This window comes from Tenrec ecaudatus, chromosome 6 (assembly GCF_050624435.1).
Source record: "Tenrec ecaudatus isolate mTenEca1 chromosome 6, mTenEca1.hap1, whole genome shotgun sequence".
Classification (NCBI taxonomy): Eukaryota; Metazoa; Chordata; class Mammalia; order Afrosoricida; family Tenrecidae; genus Tenrec; species Tenrec ecaudatus.
The window spans coordinates 60,110,569-60,129,156 of NC_134535.1; the positions used below are offsets into that span (position 1 = coordinate 60,110,569).

Genomic DNA, 18,588 nt, shown 5'->3' on the forward strand with positions numbered 1-18,588 from the left:
CTAGCCTGTCTTTCTGAGTCATCCATAAGGGCCATACACATCCGTGCTTCTGCCGGGACTGGCAGCTAGAGTTCATGTGTCTGTACGCCGAAGAACAAAGACCACCTCCTCTCCGGATTCTTTTCTTTCCACCATCTTTCTCATGGCTTTAGAGAAAAAGTTATGTCTTTCAAAGTGAACTGCTATGGAAAAATGTATTGCTCTATTTAGTTTTAAAAAGAAATTAATTTATAGAATTTTACTCTGGCTTATAACAAGTATGATATAGTATTCTGTTAAGATTTTTTTGTATAATAGTTGAGTATAATTATATAAACCATCTTTCCTACAGAGATGCTTTAATTCTGAAAGATATGAAAATCTGGATGCTTTCATGGAAGCATTTCATATTTCAAAATATATAGAGAAAGTTAATTATTTTGAGTGCTCACAGACCAGAGTTAAATTTTAAGTCATTTTATATTTCTTATACTTAAGCACAGTGATATCATAAATGTTTAGTTTTCAAACATGATTTGGTTAATGTCAACCAATTCTCTATAGAAATATAGGTTAAAATGAAAATGTACATAATCGAACTCGTTGTGCCTACCCCCTACCCACCTTGTTTTATTTTTTGCTCTTGCTCTTTTAGTTCTGCTTTGGTAGCTTAAGACTTCAGGTATTTAAAAATACAATGTCTTCAGATGGAAAATAATCCTTAACTCATAAATTTCCAGGACAGCAAACTGAACGCAATTTCTACCCCACTTCCTTGTTTTGGCTTAACTTTTGCATTACCTCTTAAATAAAGTTCCCCAAAGTCTACCAAGACTTTTCTCACATAGCGAAGGATTTCTGACTGAGGCCCCAAGAGCGTGTGTGGTCAGGCATTTTATTTCTAGTGCTGTCAGAATCCGTCTGAAATAGCTTTTCTGTGTTTCAATCTTGGCTGGTACTAAAAATTTCTCTGTTTTTAACCTACAAATGAAATGGCACGTGATCCCATTACCTGGCAAAAGTTTGTTAACAAACAAAGTTATATTGTTTAGTCACTATTCAGTTTGATTACGTGTGCAGTTTCCCCCTCTATTTTTCATGATGAAGAAATGATGTCACACTTTCAAAATCAAAGTCAACACTGCAGTGAGGAGAGCTTTTCTACTTTATTACAAAGAGAAGAAGCCTTTATGTGGTCAGAAAATACAAGATTGATCTTTTTTCTCTTCCTATGAAACGCTGCTGTTCGAACAGCCAGAGTGAATTGTCTCAGTCCACTTCGTTAAGTCCCATCACGTTCACTTGGGTATGGATGTCCTTGGCTGCTGAAAATCTGGCCCTTTAATACACAGGGCGACAAAGTCCCCTGACCAGCAGTTCCAGAATGTCCCATTTTTCATATATTGCATCCATGCACACCTCCTAAAAATGAGGTACAGCAGGGCAAACATTTTCCAAAATAGATGTCATATATATAATATATACACATTCGTACATACATACCTTTATTCATGTGATGTCCAAAAATTTAAAAAAAATGTACACATTTATTACAAAATCGTAACAAAGACTGGACAGTGTTTTGCTCATTCTGGAAAGATGAAGCTCAGTAATAACCCAACCCTGGACCATCCAGAGATTGTGGCAATATCTTTCTTCTAAACAGTCAGATACTCTGCATTAAGCTTGGCGAAACTGCCTTTCAAAAACAGAAGGGGAAGTAAAATGAAGGAAGCAGACCTTGCTCATCTTTCCAAATGAAATACGAGAAGGATCTTCACATAAAAATGCACAAACATTTGTTATTTTATTACCAATAGTGCTACAATGAACAATGAAAATTTTGTGGTCTAATTCTGCTGAGTCTTTTGTGGGTTTTTGTTTGTACATTTTAGAAACTAACTGGTAAACTTCTGTCAGTGTACTTGCATGTCCTTACAGATCAAGTCTGTCTGCTGGCAAAAGAAAATAAATGAAAAAAATTCAGACCCTGCTTGAACTAGAGAAAAACAAATTATAAATTTAGATGTTGGGCAGCACATAATTAGTAAGGCAGGACCTCAAATGGTGACCCTTTGCAAAAGCCAATTGCCAGATCCTCAAGGAATTCAAACCAGGGTGCCTGAGCCACATCAGTTCTGCAGTTACGTTGAGTCTGTGCTGAGACAGCCATGCCCTGCGGAAAGGGAAGTCTTTTTCAGAAGGCTTGCTGAGCAGGGTTGTAGTTGAAGGTGGATGGCAGATGAGGCCGTTCTTCTAATTTGTCATATTCCAGATGGAACTCCTACAAAAATAAATGAGAATTTAGGTGATTTCATTTTCTTTCTTTTGGTTAAAATATTTTCTGCTACATGAACAAATAAAATACGTATCAACAGACACAACTGATACCACTCCTTTTTCCCTTTGAGTAAAATACAGCTCAAAGAAATACAATACACTACAGGTTTGAATTGTTAAGTGGAAAAAAAAAGTTTTCTGTTTAAGTCAGAGACTATCTATGAACAGCTATTGTAAGACACTGCGATTCTATGTATTTCTGTTTAAAAACAGGTTTGAAGTGGGGGCAGTTCATGGATTTCTAAGAAAAATTATGAGGGCCTGCAACAATGAAGTGTAAAACTTAAAAAGTTTACTTCTTGTCCAGTAAAGCTGGAGTAAAATAACACTTGCCATTTACGAACAATAATAAACTCCATAACCAAACCAAAGTAAAACAAAAACATGTTGTTATTCTAACTCCATTAAAATCTGGGGGAAACAGGACTGTGAAACTTGTACATCTTCAACTTAGTACTTCAAAATTGCAAAAGCCTGACTTAATTTAATACAATCCTCCCCCCACGCCCTCAAAGAAAATAGTGGTTGTGTTGTAGAAAACTCACTGTGAACACTCACGGTATAGCTAGCTAATAAAATTTTAAAATATGTCTAACTTCATGAATCTTAATATGTAAGAATAGTAAAGCAATGTAAAAATATTCTCCATGATCAAGAATACAAAAACAACATTTAACAATTCACTAAATAAACAGTTTTGCAAGAGATTCTAAAATGGCTACTTCTATAACCAGCAGCCATTCTGTAATTAACACAAACTATCTCTGTAGAATCCCATTTACTGAGCTAAAAACTTTGCTCTGCAGTCAAGGTTCCCTGGTGGAGCCATGGCTGGGTGTTGAGCTGCTACGGGAAAGGAGACAGTCTGAACGCACTGCCTGCTCTGCAAGAGAGGAGGCCTGGAGAACGGCTCCTGTAGAGACCGCAGCCCAGGAAACCCTATGCAACGGTTTCATTCCATAAGGCTTTCTGCTCAAGGGGCGTTAAATCTGGGAAACCCCCACGGGCAGGCCTTGCCTGTCCTTCGGGAAGCTGTGAGTTAAGAAATGACTCCATGGCATTGCATCACTGTGAGTTGGAACCAAGTCTTGGGCACACGACAGTAAAAATTAAGCTACTGAGTAGTTCTAGCACCATGGATTAATATACTTTACCTTAGCTATCTGGTTTCAAACTGATTCCATAACAGACATCTAGTATACAAATATTATTAAATGAAAAAAATGATAGGTCTTAACCTTAAGATACAGGATCAAATACTCAAAATTTACATTACCAATGGTAGAACCAGCAAATACAACTTATTGGCAGTCACATAAGGGAGCCCTAGTGGTGTGGTAGCTATGTGGTCGGCAGTTTGAAACCACCAGCGTGAGGAAGACTGGGTTTTCCACTCCTCTTAACAGTTCCAGTCTCAGAACCCCACAGGGTCACCATGAGTCCATAGTGACTCGATGACAGTTGAGAGTTGTTTGACTACGTGATAAAACTAAAGACACAGGCGATCGTATTCTCATGTTACAGAACACTGTAAAGTAGAGCATGGGCCTATTCGTACCTGAGGAAAATCAGGCTCAGAAGAAATTTGCTCAACTTACTCTCTAAGTGGCAGACCCAAAATTAGAGCCCAAAGCCCTGAGGCTGGTATCTTTTCCAGTTTGTCGTTTTAAATAAACGTGCCAAGATCCAAATATAATTTAGGAACCCTTGGTGGTTATAATGGATTATGCATTGGGCTGCTCACTGCAAGGTCAGCAGTTTGAACCCACCAGCGGATCTGCAGAAGGAAGGTGAGGCTATCTGTTTCTGTAAAGATTCAGAGGCCTCAAAACCCCACAGAGGCATTTCTACTTTGTCCAACAGGGTTTCTCTGAGTCAGAATCAACTTGATAACATTGAGTCTTGAGTTTTTGTTTAACCCTATCTATCCAGAAATCATGTTGAAAAGATTCAGTCTCCTGACAACAAATGTTTACAAAGGTGGTGGACTATGATAATTTTAAAAAGAAACTAGAAGAGGCAGAGAGAAATGGTATTGTGTTATCAGGAAAAGCTTGCCCGAACCAGAATGACCAGCACAGTCTCATCTCTCGATGTACAGGATAGCCCCCAGGCTGTCCCCCAATGCCCCACGTCCTTATCCAGGAACGAAAAGAATTTTGTTCCTTGTCTCTAGTCAAATATCTAAATTGGCATAGAACATATTCTTTTGAAATGAAAACTAGCATCTCAGTTAATAAAAATATGCATTATTATAGGGCTAAAAGTTTTTTTATAATAATGAGGAACTCCACTATTCTAATTTATGTAAATTAAAATTCTAAATGTATTTTTAGAATTTAAACTGTATTAATCGATGTATATTTGTTCTATACCTTAAAATATAATTTAAACCTATGGAGTATTATATATTCTAATATAAAATCACACAGACCCTTGTATATCAGACTCAGAAATTATCTAGATAAAATTTTATCTTCCATGTATTTTTCCTCTTTGATCACCAACTTTGATTACTGATTACATTTCTATCACCCGTTTGCTATATGAATGCATACATAATATACACACACACACACACACACACACACACACACACACACACACACACTCTCTCTCTCTCTCTCTCTCTCTCTCTCTTACTGTAGCGATGTTTTTCTATTTTGCCATAATACTACCTCTTGACTGGACCAGTACTAAGTCCCTGTTAGTTGCCATTGAGTCAATTTATACTCATAGTGACTGACCCTGTGGTAGAGCTGATCAGCCTCAATGGGGTTTCCAGGCTAAAATCTTTAGGAAAAGGATCTTTGGTGGCACAGCGGTGAAGCAACCAGCCGCTAATGGTAAGATCGCACCAGCGAACTCCGTGGGAGAACAGGCACATTAATCTCTCTTGTAAAGACTGCAGACTAGAAAACCCTGTAGGGATGCTAGACTGTCATATAGGGTCTCTTTGATTTGGAACTGACTGAACAGAACAAAACAACAAACCTTATGGAAGAGATGCTGGGCGGGTTCCAATCATCAACCATTGGTTAGCTGCGGAATGCTTCACTGTGTGCCCCTGGGCTCCTTGCCAAGCCCCTAGCTAGTACGTAATTAATAACTGATGAATTAATGACTGGTTCTTCTAATTGAATTATTAAAAGTAGAAAGATGCTAGATATTTTTCACTAATTTTTAAATTGTTTTTAAATGCCTTGGCTTTTCTATTAAAACTAGGCTTTATTGTATCAATAGATTACAAAATAAAACATACAAACGAGTCAGATGATCACATAAAATTATGGAATTACAAAAGCATTGATATTACCATTGAATGAAGCGTGAGAAATACTGCAGGAATGTTTTTAATTAATAACTGCTAATGATTCTCTAGTTTCAAGAAGTATTAACTACTATTTTGCAAAATACATATTACCAATGAGAATATATAATATATAATATACATACACTAATGGAGAAAAATATCACAATTTACATTATGAAGGATTAAAAAGTGCTCTCGCTGCTACCAAGTCAGTGCTGATTCCTACTGCCCCACTGATTCTGCAAACTAAATAGAAAGCCCAGTCTTTCTCCCAAAGAGCTGCTGCTGGTTTTGAACTGCTGGATCACAGCCCAACAAGAAACCATTATACCACTAGGGTTGCTACACATTAAAAATCCTATTTAGTGTTGGATCCATAAGGTGATGAAGTCTGTTAATATATTATGAACCTAAGTTTTTTTAATTCTTAATCCAATTTTTGAGAAACCGTTAATTCTTCAAAATCGGAAGCCACTGTGAAAACTATTTTTGTGAATATAATGTAACTTAAATGTGTTTAGTTCATGAGTTTGTATTTTAACATAACGAAAGTGAGATGCTTAATAATAATCCATTAAAAAAAATCAACTCACTGCCATGAACCTGATTCCAACTTAAAGCAATCCCATCAGAGTACGAGAAGCCACGGGGATGTAGTGGAATGCAGGTTGGGTTGCCATCATCTCAGCAGCTCTGGGGGAGAAAGAGGATGCTTTTTTGCTCCTGTGAAGATTTACAGCCTCAGAAATCCACAGGGGCAGCGCTGTTCTGCCTTAAGGTTTTCTAGGTTATACATCTTTAGGCAGCAAACACCTCCTTCTAATGTGGCCTGGCCAGCACCTTTGCACCAATGACCCCAAGATTTGCAGACCAATGCTTAGCCCTCTGCACTACCTTGACTTCTTATGCCAAAGAGAAAGCAACAATTGGGCTTACTCCATTTTTCTGTGTAGTTTCAGTGAAGCAGGGAACAGTGGTTAGGGTGTTCAGGTGCTAACCAATGGTCAGTAATTTAAATCCACTCTTCACAAAATATGTGGCTGTTGGTTTCCATGATCACACCCTTGGAAAGTCTCTTTGGCCATCTATTTTATCCTATAGGCTGCTATGCGTTGGTTTTCCTCGTTGTTCTCAACTCACAGATGGTGTCTACATAAAATTCCTTATCAGGTAATTCCAATGCATTTTCTTCTTTAGGAAAAGTCATGTTTGGGACAATCTGTCATTTCTTTGTGTGAACTGGTCTGATTATTCCATGACATTATGGTTCTATTTTATCTGTTTGATGATCTTGTTAGCGAGACTAATCCCTCCTGGTAAAGTGTACTAGAGAAGACAAGGATGTGTACTGTTCCTTATTTGTATAGCATACTTCAAGCCAGTTTAGCTGATGTTTTCACCTATTCCTCTACAGCAGGGACACAGGAGTAGGTTAGCAGCCCTTGTCCATTATGTTTGGCAGCAGATGTGCATGCGGTTGTGCCAGGTGGGCATGACTCCTGTCAGGGAAGAGCGGAGGGGAAAAAATAAAACTAAAAAAGGAAATCGGGGGGGGGGGGGAGACACAAAAATAAGGGAAGAGAAAGGAAAACAAATGAGAGAAAGGGAAAAACTGAGGGCAGCAAGGGCACTTGGTATGGGTCAGAACCTTTCATCAACTGAGGAGCTCCCGGTGGGACACGTCCTAGATGGAATTCCTGCAGGCTTACATTGTTGACTGCGGCCAGAGTACTTAATCTGGAAGTAGCTCCAGGCAGCTCAGATGGTGACTGAGGTCAGGATGCTTGTTTCCGGAAGGAATTCTTTCTGACACAGAAAGAAGAAAGCTGGGACAGGGTGATTTCTTATGCAAAGAGCTCCCTAGAGGTGGGGCAAGCAACCAGAACTCCAAGCATCAAGGGTCGAAAGAGGAAGGGATTAAGTGCCTCTATTTGCAGGGGTGGCTTACCTGTCACCTGATCAATCAGGCAAGGCTCTGACCTCAGGCAGAGCAGGGACTGCCCTGGGTGGGTTGTCAAGGAGGGGGGTGGGGGGACGTTGAGGCTAAACAAGGAAAATTTTACCTTTCTCTTTACCTGTGACTAGTGTGCCAGGCCACTGTCTGGAGGTCATGCAGCCTGCAAGTTCAAGACAGGTGACCAAACATCAATCACCCATTTGTCTTCTCGTTCACTGCTTTTTTCTCCTAAAGACGCACTTCTATATCCTTCCCTCCAAAGCTCAGGTTTTCAGGATTAGCATCTGTATCATTAGAACACTCATGTCTTTGATGTAGGTTTATAGAATTAATATGTGCTCCTAGTTCGCCATCTTGCCAGCTAATCTCAAGTTCTTTGAGTTGGAAATGACTCTATGATCGTGGATTTTATTTTGTTTTTTGGTCAGTGTAAGTGGGATACAAATTTGTTTTATCAAGGGAGATTTCTTAACAGCGTTAAACTATTCCTTAAGTCATATATATTTTAATTTGACAGCTAAAATTTTTGAAGGTAAAGGTCTAAAGACAAAAGTTCAATTGTTTGGGACAGATTTGGAAAAAAAGTTGTGAAATACAAATAGATGGTAATAACTTTCTTTCAAATGGCATTTATCTGACTGGAAAATTATTTCCATATAACAGTAAAATTTCCTACATTAATATTTAGGTTATTTGTTAAAATTTAACTCTGTGAAAGGACTTATATTTGAAAATTGGCTTCTCATATAAAGATGGTTGTCTAATTAAAATAGATATCTACTGCCAACATCCATTACTTTTTGCATATAAAGACTTGTAATAATTTTAAAAATACTCAAACCCCCCCCCCAAAATAAAAATCCCAATATTACTTAACTTGTATGAAGAATACTTCAGTCATTTGCTAAGTTTCTTTTCCTCTCCAAAGAATGTTTTTCTCTGCCAGAGGTGTCAGAAAGGAATGCCTCCAAGACACACCAGCATCCTCAGTGGGATCATCGGAAACTTGAGGCAAATTCTGAGGCTCCCAACCCCTAGATTTACTAAATCGGAAACAGTGGCGGTATAGCCCTACAATTTGCACACTAATAAATCCTGTGTGTATTCCTGATGTAAAATCATGTCAGTTCAAAATGTCCATCTTTGGTAGAATAGTAAATACAATAGTAATGACAACAAGAGCAGCTGAATGCTACAACTAAGTGCACATACTAAGTACTCAATCTATGCTAAGCACTGCACTCAGTGTGTATGTTCATGCGTGTGCTTATACAATCAAATTTACCACAACAATCTACAGATATTTGATTTTATAGATAAATAGGTAAGGAAAGGCTACTTGCCCAAATCAAAGCATGAAATAGGAGTTAAATTCTGTTGCTATAGCTTTCTATTCCACTATAATTCTTTAAAAACAGGTCATATACACAATGTCTCATATACAATTGATAGTTAATGTAAATAATCAATTCTATTTAACTAAAAGGTTAAGTCACAGATTTAACAAAGCCACAATATTCCTACTTTAATTGTTAAATTAACCTAAACATGGTACAGAATAGGTGTTCTTGATGAGAATGACAGCACCTAAAGGTGCATTACAGGACGAGCTAATCTTGTGTGTGTCTCATAAGCAGTCCTGTTAGTGCAGTGGGCCCAAGTGTTTTAACTGCCACCCAAGAGACTGGAGGTTGAGCTCACCAGAACCTTAACAGAAGATGTGGCTGGCTAATTCTACAAAGATTACAGACTTAGAAACCTGTAAGCCAGTTCTACTCTGTCCTGTAGGGTCATAGGAATCAACTTAACAGTAATGGTTTGTCTCAAGTTTTTTTATTTTAAAATTTAAAATCTCCTATAAAATTTCCCTTTTATACAAAATCTTGGGACATATCATCAGTAATAAATAGGTGATGGGAATTTAACAGTGTCATCTTTAAAATGTTTTATCAATTAGTAATGCTAATTAAGACTCAAAAATGCCCAGAACTAAGAAATATTAAAAATGCGCAAAGAACTAATTTCTAAAACATTTTTCTACTGTTTATATGGAACAAAGAAAATTGTCATCTATAATATTTACTTTGTTACTTAAAACATTTAGTCTTTCATATTTCCTGGAACCAAACCCCCCAAACTGTCAGAAGTTCCTTAAGGTCCACTATACATTCTATGAAATAGGATAGTGTAGGATTTGGACTTTATGCAAACACCAAACAGGTAGTTCTCAGATTACAAACAAGTTCCATTTCCAGAGTCAGTCTCTTAATTCACACTTGTAGATGAGTCGGAGAACCCACAGACAGTCTGTATATAATGCCACTCTATGTTTGTTTTAGTATAACGACAATGTTTTGATGTGTGTAATAAATTGTTTAAAAAAATTAAAATAAATAAATAAAAGTTACAACGACCAAAAAAAAAAAAAAAAGCACCACCTATTTGTGATCATGAACTATCGTATTTTTAATGTGATAGGTTTGGGATCATAGATGTATATGTGGGTCAAATGTTACCCCAATGGATGTTATGTAGCACATGAACTAACTTGACTTATTGGTGTCTGTCTTTAAATAGCTTACGGTATGGACTTAGTCTTACATGTCACATAAGAGTCAAACAAGAGAGCTTCATTAAATGTATCTACATTCTAGAAGAAGTGTTAGCATCAAATAATTTTATGATATAATTTCTTATAACCTCTTATGGCTATGGGTGGAAACTTATCAAAACCATAAAAATCATGGACGATAAAGTCTGCATAATGATATAAAAGTAGAGTATTTATTAGGAACTGCAAAACAAGAAATATTCATCAGATGTATTATACACTAATTGGCTCTAGTAAAATGTAAGCAAATACATTGAAGAAGAAGAAGATTTGAGAACAAAAAAATTCACACAGAAATAATTCCTGGATAATGTAGACAAATGGTGCTTTAGGGCCCGAGTTTTGAGTTCAGGACTCAGGTAAACAGTACTATCTCTTGGCTTCATTAGCAGAACAGAGTAACAACATACTAGCAATTTATTTTTGTGAATATTTATTCCCTAGTCTAAGGACAAATGTAGCAGTCCAGATCAAAAGAGTGTCACAGAAATATCTTCAGTTTTTCTTGTGGAAACGTTTCATGACACAAAACATACTATGTTCTCAGTATCCTGATGTGCAAATGTGCCAAAGGCATGGCCAATGACTAGATGATACTTTGCCTTTAATATTAAGAAAAAAAAATCATTAAACATGAAATTCAGGTATTATTATTATTATTATTTACAAAATCCCTAAAAAATCACCAGTAGAAAACTAATTTGGGGAAATTCTGGAACTATGAAATCAGATTTAAGGAATATATTCTTTAAAAAAATTTTTAAAAAAACAAAATAAAATGAAACTCTTTGTATTGATTCTGACTTATAACGAACTTATAGGACCTAGCAGAATTATTCCATAGGTTCTGAAGGCTGTAAATCTTTACAAAAGTAGACAGCCTACTTTTTCTCCAGAAGGGTGGCTAGTGGGATCAAATCACCAATACCTCAGGGTTAGAAGCCCAAAGTTTAACCCTTTGCACCATTGGGGGCCTCTATGTGCTCTACTCCAGAAACCAAGCTCATGGCCATGGAGTCGATTCTGACGCATTAGCGACCCTATGGAACTATCTTTGGATAGAACTGTCCCCATGGATTCCTGAGACTAACTCTTTACAGGAGTAGAAAGCTTTGTCTTTCTCCCTTTGAACTCCTCTCACTCATTCACATACTCACTCACTCACTCACTCAGTGCCATCAGACCAGGATAGAACTGTGCCTCTGTGTTTCCCACAGAGAATTTACAGGAAGAGAAAGCCTCACATCTTTCTCCCATGGACCAGTTGGTGGATTTAATCTGCTGACTTTGTGCTTACCAGCCCAATGAATAACCACGACCTTGTTAGGTAACTAAATATGCGAAGTACTGAGCACAAATATAATACATGTGTAGGCACTAACAGAAATTGTGCACACAAGACAGCAAGAACCCTTTCTTTCCACAGGTTTTTATAAGGAAAACGTAATAACAATGCAAACCCAGCATTTTCCCACAGTTCACTTCCCTCCTGTATCTGTGAACTAGTCATAGGAACAGTCATAGTTCATTCTTGCAATTTCCTTTCTGTAAATAGTTTCCAAATAAAAATGCAGGCATCTGCCACCCTAGAATTAGTAAATTGCAAAATAAAAAGCAAGTCTATCTCTTTGCATGCTAATTTCAGGAAGCTCTCATAGTTTCTTAATATAAAGTAACAATAACATAAGAATACATGACTGGGATCACAAGAAGGCATCTTTATTTTACACTTCAGTACACACAAAAGTATTTCAAATGTTGTCAACCAAGGTTTCTGCAAAATTACAAAATCTCTTTACTTGTAAGTTCAGTAATTTTCATAACTTCTGGTGAAATCAACTATTTTTGGAAACTTTCCTAGAGTTAAAATAAAGCCTGGAGGTGAGACAGAAGAGCTAGCAAATATCTGGCACATTATTAAAAGGGGGTGTATTTAGAGAGATAAATAGATAAGAGGGAAGCCTGTTTTTAAAAAGTTTGGGTTTACACATTTACACATTTGCACAAAGAAAAAACTATACCTTAGCTACTTTCCTCCAGTTAAGACAGTCAAAGAAGTAATATGTTCCCCTCTCATATGTATTGGTTTTCATGGTTGGCTCCATGCCAGGTGCCCTGGTAATCCATACTCGTTCTTCTTTGTGGTATCTCCAATCACGGTTAAAACTTTAATTTTTAAAAGAAAAATGCAATTAAGTATTTTCCCCCCTGTGGCTTCTAGCAAAATATTTCCTATGTTTTCTAATACCTTTTCCAGAAAATATAGTATCCACAAATATAAAGGTTTCTTAATCCCAACCCTTTTGACTTAAATATTTGTATTTAGCAAACTAAAAGCAAAGTCTATTTGAAATACGACAGAAATTAATTTTCAACTATGTTGGAAATGGACTATCAATGATAAAAAAGCTTAATGAATGTTATCACTTTTGTTTCCCTTCTTCTAGTCTCACTGACTCTAAATTCTCAAAAGGAACAGGAATACCTAATAGAGTTCATCACGAAGCAACTAAGATTTGCGTTATACACGCAACCTGGGGTTAATAAGGAGAGGCTATTTCTTAGGAGGTGAATGTGCTACACAGACAGAAAAACATACAAGTCCGACAGAACAGCAAAGCTCCATTTAAACACCTTCCTGTCACCGTGAGATTGCTAACATTTCATTGCTTTTCAAAATAAGGGGAAAACACTTTAAATACTATATATACTCAAGTATAAGCCGAGTTTTCCAGCACATTTTTAATGCAGTTTTTGTGATAAAATTAAGTGCCCTGGCTGATATTCAGGATGGCTTACACTCGAATGTATGCAGTAAATTAAAAAAAAATCATTATCAACACAGTGACTTTTATATTTTTAAGTATCGTATTCAAGGCATATATAGAAAAGATATTATAAAATACTAATAAGAGAAAAAGTCTCCCAATCATAAGGTGAAAAGCTTTTGGTAAGAATTCATTATTCAGGGAACACAATAACTATGCTGCCAGTTGGACATATGAGAAATGTGACACAACACTTTGATCCTCAGAACATCATGTGAAAACAGAAATGCTAAGTAGTGGACATCTGTGTATTAACTTCCATATCAGGAACATGCACTGGATGCTATCAAACTTCAAATCACGTAACAAAACTGCCTAATAATACTCAGTATATGTTTACTACAGGATGAAATTCACTGTCATTAACTTATATTGTCCCACAAGAAGAACTACCACACCCATGAACTTTGATTTTATACTTCAGGTAATTAGAAAAATTCATTCCACCAAATCCATGAGTCAAGTTGATTTTACCGTCTTACAAACTTTCAGTTTATATTTGCAATCTTTGATTTTATGTATACCATAATTATGAACCCACAGTAAAACAATTTTTATCTAATTTTTTGTTTTACTCAATGTTATATAAATTAACGTCTTAATGAAGAAATATTTCCACGGGGGGGGGGGGAGGAGGAAGAAGAACTATAGTCATCAATAATAATAGATTTTCATAATAGTCGATGTCTACCATAATACAAAAGTAAGATACTTTGAACATACAGCTCTACTGCAGCTAAAAGTTGTAATACATCTCCTCCATTCATGTAATAAAGATAGAAGAGAAGATCTTCTCCATAACGACCAAGTTTTATTGCAGCAAGCTGGAAAAAAAGAATTATTCTAAAATGTAAAATATGTTACAAAATCCTAATATATAACTGCCACCATAGAAATAAAATTGAAAGATAAACTGAAACACTAGAAATAAAAAAATTGTAGTTGGTATTATTGCATGATTACACAGAAAAGAAATTCTAATTCTAAGGGTTTTTAAAATTTAAATGACAAAATAATTTAACAATGATCTCTAATCCTATGTACACTAATCAGAACAAAAGCTAAATAAATCTTCCAAAGCAAAAATACTGCCGTACTCTTTACATTAGTAACGTACTGTCCAATGTGGCAGTACTACCAGAACACTGTGAACTGCAATCAACCCTAAGTGCATTATTTACTAAAACAGTCATGTTTAGTTTACTTAATTTCTGTAAGCTTTAACTGTAATAAGTAAATGTTGGCACCTGTGAAAATTACTGAGTGTATGTGAATACATGTAAAAGTACTTTGTACAATGACAGATACATAGAATGCTTGTAACAAGTGTTAACTGAATCTGTATCCGACAATAATTCACAAATAATTTGGTGGAGCATTTCTAGCATATTAAAGAGATAATTATCTTAGTTACATGGATGAATGGAAAGATGATTGCTTCACATTCCCTATTAGTTTACTACAGAAATGCAATTGCTTACAAAACTATAAAATGAAGATTAGTCCAATAATCTCATATTCTCATATAAACTCTTCCAAACAAAAGTACTTTTATCCATCAGATTCTCTATCTAAATGTTGATATGGCTGTTACACATTTTTGAATTAAAATTTTCTATGTTGTCCTTCTCATTTAGAGATCAGATCCCCAATTCAACAACTTTTCCTAAATTAATTTCTTAAACCAGCATGAACACCTGGATACAAGGAGCAAAACAGCTGTGCAAAGGAATGGAATTACATCACACAATTTTCCAATAAGAAAACTCATTTAATCTACAACGTCTTGCCTTCCATGCACTCAAATAATAAAAGACATCTTCCTTTACTTCTTGTCCATCACGCATCAATGTCCATTTGACCACTTATGTCTATAGCACATTCAAAAGTAATTTATTTAAATTTATTTACATTAAACACAAGAATCATATCTCACTAAGTTTTATCGAAAGTTAAAATCTAGGTTCACGTATATATTTCCCCAACAAAAAACTGCTCAGTTTTTTTCTAAAGCAAAAGTATTTGCCATTTCATTCTTAGGAAAGCAAACTCAAGCTTCAATCTATTGTTAGTACTTTCTAACAGGAACTTTAGGTAAGAAAAATATTAAAATAAAAAAGTTGAAGGTTAAAATAATTTTCAAAAATAAATGCTATTCCATTAAATATATTGTACCTGTATAATATCTGTGAAGAAAATTTTCCTTATGCAAAGGAGCATAAGTGAGATGATCAGAAGGAGATAGACAAGACTTGCCAAGCTAGGTCATTTTCACTGACTGTGGTCACGCTTATAGGTTGTTATTAACTATCGGAAATATTTTACCAGTCTTAATATTATTTATTTTTAAAGTATAACTCCACGACATCATTAAACAATATTATAACCAAAAATTGAAATGAAGATATGTGACATATAATTAAGTGGACTTAAGAAAGCACACTTGACCACTATTAATCAGTTTCTAAATATTACACTGCCTAAACTAAAAAAAAAAAACAGCACCTAAAATATATTCAAACTGACTCAGTAGAATAATAAACTACACTCACCTTATCCCTAATGTGAATGTTCGTTAAGTACTCAGATGGAACATGGAAGTCTAGATAATAAAATGAAAAAAGCCTTATTAACTGATTCTCAGTTATAATTTTTTTTTAAGATGTGAATAGAAACAGATTTTCCTACCTATATCTTGAGGTCGACAAGGTGAAGATGCCCACGGTGATGCAAATTTGGGATAGAGGTTTCTGGATAAGGGGGAAAAACAATAGTCTGAAGTCCAATGTAGGGGGAAAAAATTCTAATTTAATTTCAGGAAATACAATGACTCACAGAATGTAAAACTTACTTCTAATTCACTTTCTTTGACTTACTATGACTTATATAGCGGAAAATAGAAATAAAATTAAATGTACACATGCACACACAGGAAAACTAAAGATCGCTTCTCAGTATTCTTGCATTATAGTATAAATGATAATATCAAAATATACAAGCCCTTTGATTTGCGCATTTTTAACCTACTTTAACTTTAGAATGGTTTAAATTCATTAACATCATGCTTCCACGTAAAATTATTTCCTCTGTATGTGCAGAGAATCATCGGTATCAGAAGAAAGAGCTTATATTCCCCAAGTATTTCTTATCAATTAGATGCCAGCTCTGGTACAAAAACAAAGCTCCCCACCATCGAGTCAATCGTGACTCGGGGCAACCTATATGGCAGAGTAGAACTGCCTCTTTGGGTTTCCCAAGTTGTTAATCTTTATAGGAACACAGTCTTGTATTTCTCTTGGGCTAAATCTGCTAAATTGGTGGTTAGCAGTCTAATGCATAACCCACTATGCCACCAGATATCTGAACTACATCAGTGAACAAAATCAAGATTGCTGACATACTGGGCCTACCAGCGCATACACAATGAATACATACGTGAATGCCAAGCTGATGGATGGATGGATGGATGGGTGGATGGAAGGAAGGAAGGAAATACTGGTTTCAGAATGAAGATATTGGCTGCATAATTAAGCAAGGTGGTAGGTTGGATCAATTGGAGGTGGTCAGAATTAAAGAAAGTGAGGATGGTAATCATATTAGTAGTTATCTGGCAGAAGTTCTAGTCAGAGGAGTATTGCTAGAGTAAGATATAGGACCCTTACAAGCAAGCTGTGAGGAAAAGGAAGACGGCTTATGAAGTAAGTAGAGTGAACAAAAAGGGTAAACTCTGGAGTAGAGTGCAGGGGAAAGGGGAGGGTAGAGCCTACTTTGTCAAAGCGTCAGTCTTGGAAATCCAAGGAGCAGTCCGACACTGTCCTACAGTTAGTTGCTATGAATCAGAATCAACTCAGGGCGCGTGAGCTTTGAGTTTTTTATTGAGGTTAAGGGTAGGGGAATAACAGATGATGCAATGTCTTGCAGACCAGTATAAATCGGAAGGAAACAGCAGACACTCAATGGCAGTGACTTGTTTGAAAAGACAAGCCCTGGCTTGGGTAGGAAGGGAAAACCGTACAGGAGAGTGAAGGTTGGCTGACTGTGTGAACCCAGGCAAGAGGAATGATGATGTGAACCAGTACTAAGATGTGTCTAACTTCTATATATATTTTGGAAAAATCTAGATATAGAATGCAAAAAAAAGGAGGGGGGTTAGAGGAGAGATTAAAGGGTTATATCAAGATTCTGTTCTTGCTAAGTACCAAGGAGTTGATTCTGATTCACAGTGATCCTATGCATAACAACAAAATAGTGCCTGAACTGATGCTACATTTGAAACCACTGCCGCAACCACTTGTGTCCATACATCCTGTTGAGGGGTGTGGTCAAGTGGCAACATTGTAATATGGCTCTTTTATTGAAAACCAGATGGAACTTTCCACTCCCACGAAGCCTTAGATCTGGAAAACTCACAGGGACAGTAAGTTCTACCCTCTCCCTACAGTATTGCTATGAGTCCACATAGAATCAATGGAATGAGTTTGTTTTGGATTTTGTTATCCATGCCTCTGTAACTCCTACCAAATGATCGGAAGGGGTCATGTAAATATGGTATGTGAAACAACAGAAGGGATCGGTGTGTATAAAAATGAGGCACTCTGAAGTAGAAGGTGTGAACTCCTGGGACCATCAGGGAAGAAAAACCATCAGTGGAGCATGTTCCGAGATCCCTGCCTAAAGTAGTGAAGGCTGAGACTAGAGGCACCCAAAGCTGCTGCACTGGAACCATTGCACAAAGGAGCCAGGCTCAGCTAGAGCAGAGGAGCTGTGCTCTCGAGATCCTGAAACAGCGCAGTGGAGTAGCAGGCGGGCTTTCCTGGCCATGTGGCTGAGGAACAAAGAGAGAGACAGACATGACTGCTGGCTGAGAAAAGGACTGTATTCTTAGTATTTTCTGATCCTGACTTGTAGCATAACCTTCACTAATGAACCTGACTTGTGGTATAATAAACTTGGCTAACAAACCCGGAACTTGTGAGTATTGTCTGTGAATTCTGCATGGACAATGCAACTGACTACTGAACCCAGCAGAGGACCACGGGGGGAATAGGGTATAAAGAGGATGGAGGCTGAGGGATGTCTGATCTCTACCTTCGGGCAATCAGTCTTGGGCTGTGTGGAGTTGGATTCACCTTTTCCCCTGGGTAGCCAAGGAAGTCGGATGTGCCTCCATGCTATTTTTGTAAGAGTTCTCCTCTTTTTTTGCTCACTCTTAACTTTACCAAGCATGATGGACTTTCTCCAGAGACTGGTCCATCCTGCCAACATATACAAAGTATCGAAGTAGTTTCACCATCCCTCACTTCCAGGAGCATTCTGGTTATACTTCTACACTTCTATGGCAGATTTGTTCTTTTCTTCTGGAAATCCATGGAATACTCAATAGTCTGTGCTGTACTACAGTTCAAAGGTATTGTGGGGGGTTTCTGTTGTTGCTTTACCTAGTCCTATTGTCCAGCTTTTGCACACACGAGAAATGAAAATGCCATGGCTTGAGTTAGGTGTGCCACCTCAGTTCTCAAGATGACATCGTTGTTCTTTAACACTGTAAAGATGCTGTGAA

General features: G+C 36.8%; 1 protein-coding gene across 10 annotated transcripts in view; it reads right to left on the minus strand.

Annotated features, from left to right (window-relative positions):
* Positions 1-1,126: 1,126 nt before the first annotated feature.
* The window catches only part of CNOT2 (CCR4-NOT transcription complex subunit 2), a 138,723-nt gene continuing 121,261 nt past the window's right edge, over positions 1,127-18,588 (minus strand). For all 10 annotated transcript variants that reach the window (XM_075551282.1, XM_075551283.1, XM_075551276.1 and 7 more), the window contains 5 exons: positions 15,717-15,778; positions 15,581-15,630; positions 13,752-13,852; positions 12,222-12,366; positions 1,127-2,263 (listed from right to left, as the gene is read on the minus strand). In XM_075551282.1, the coding sequence (XP_075407397.1) occupies positions 2,177-2,263; positions 12,222-12,366; positions 13,752-13,852; positions 15,581-15,630; positions 15,717-15,778 (445 nt within the window). In that variant the 3' untranslated portion in view covers positions 1,127-2,176. The remainder of the gene's footprint in view (positions 2,264-12,221; positions 12,367-13,751; positions 13,853-15,580; positions 15,631-15,716; positions 15,779-18,588) is intronic.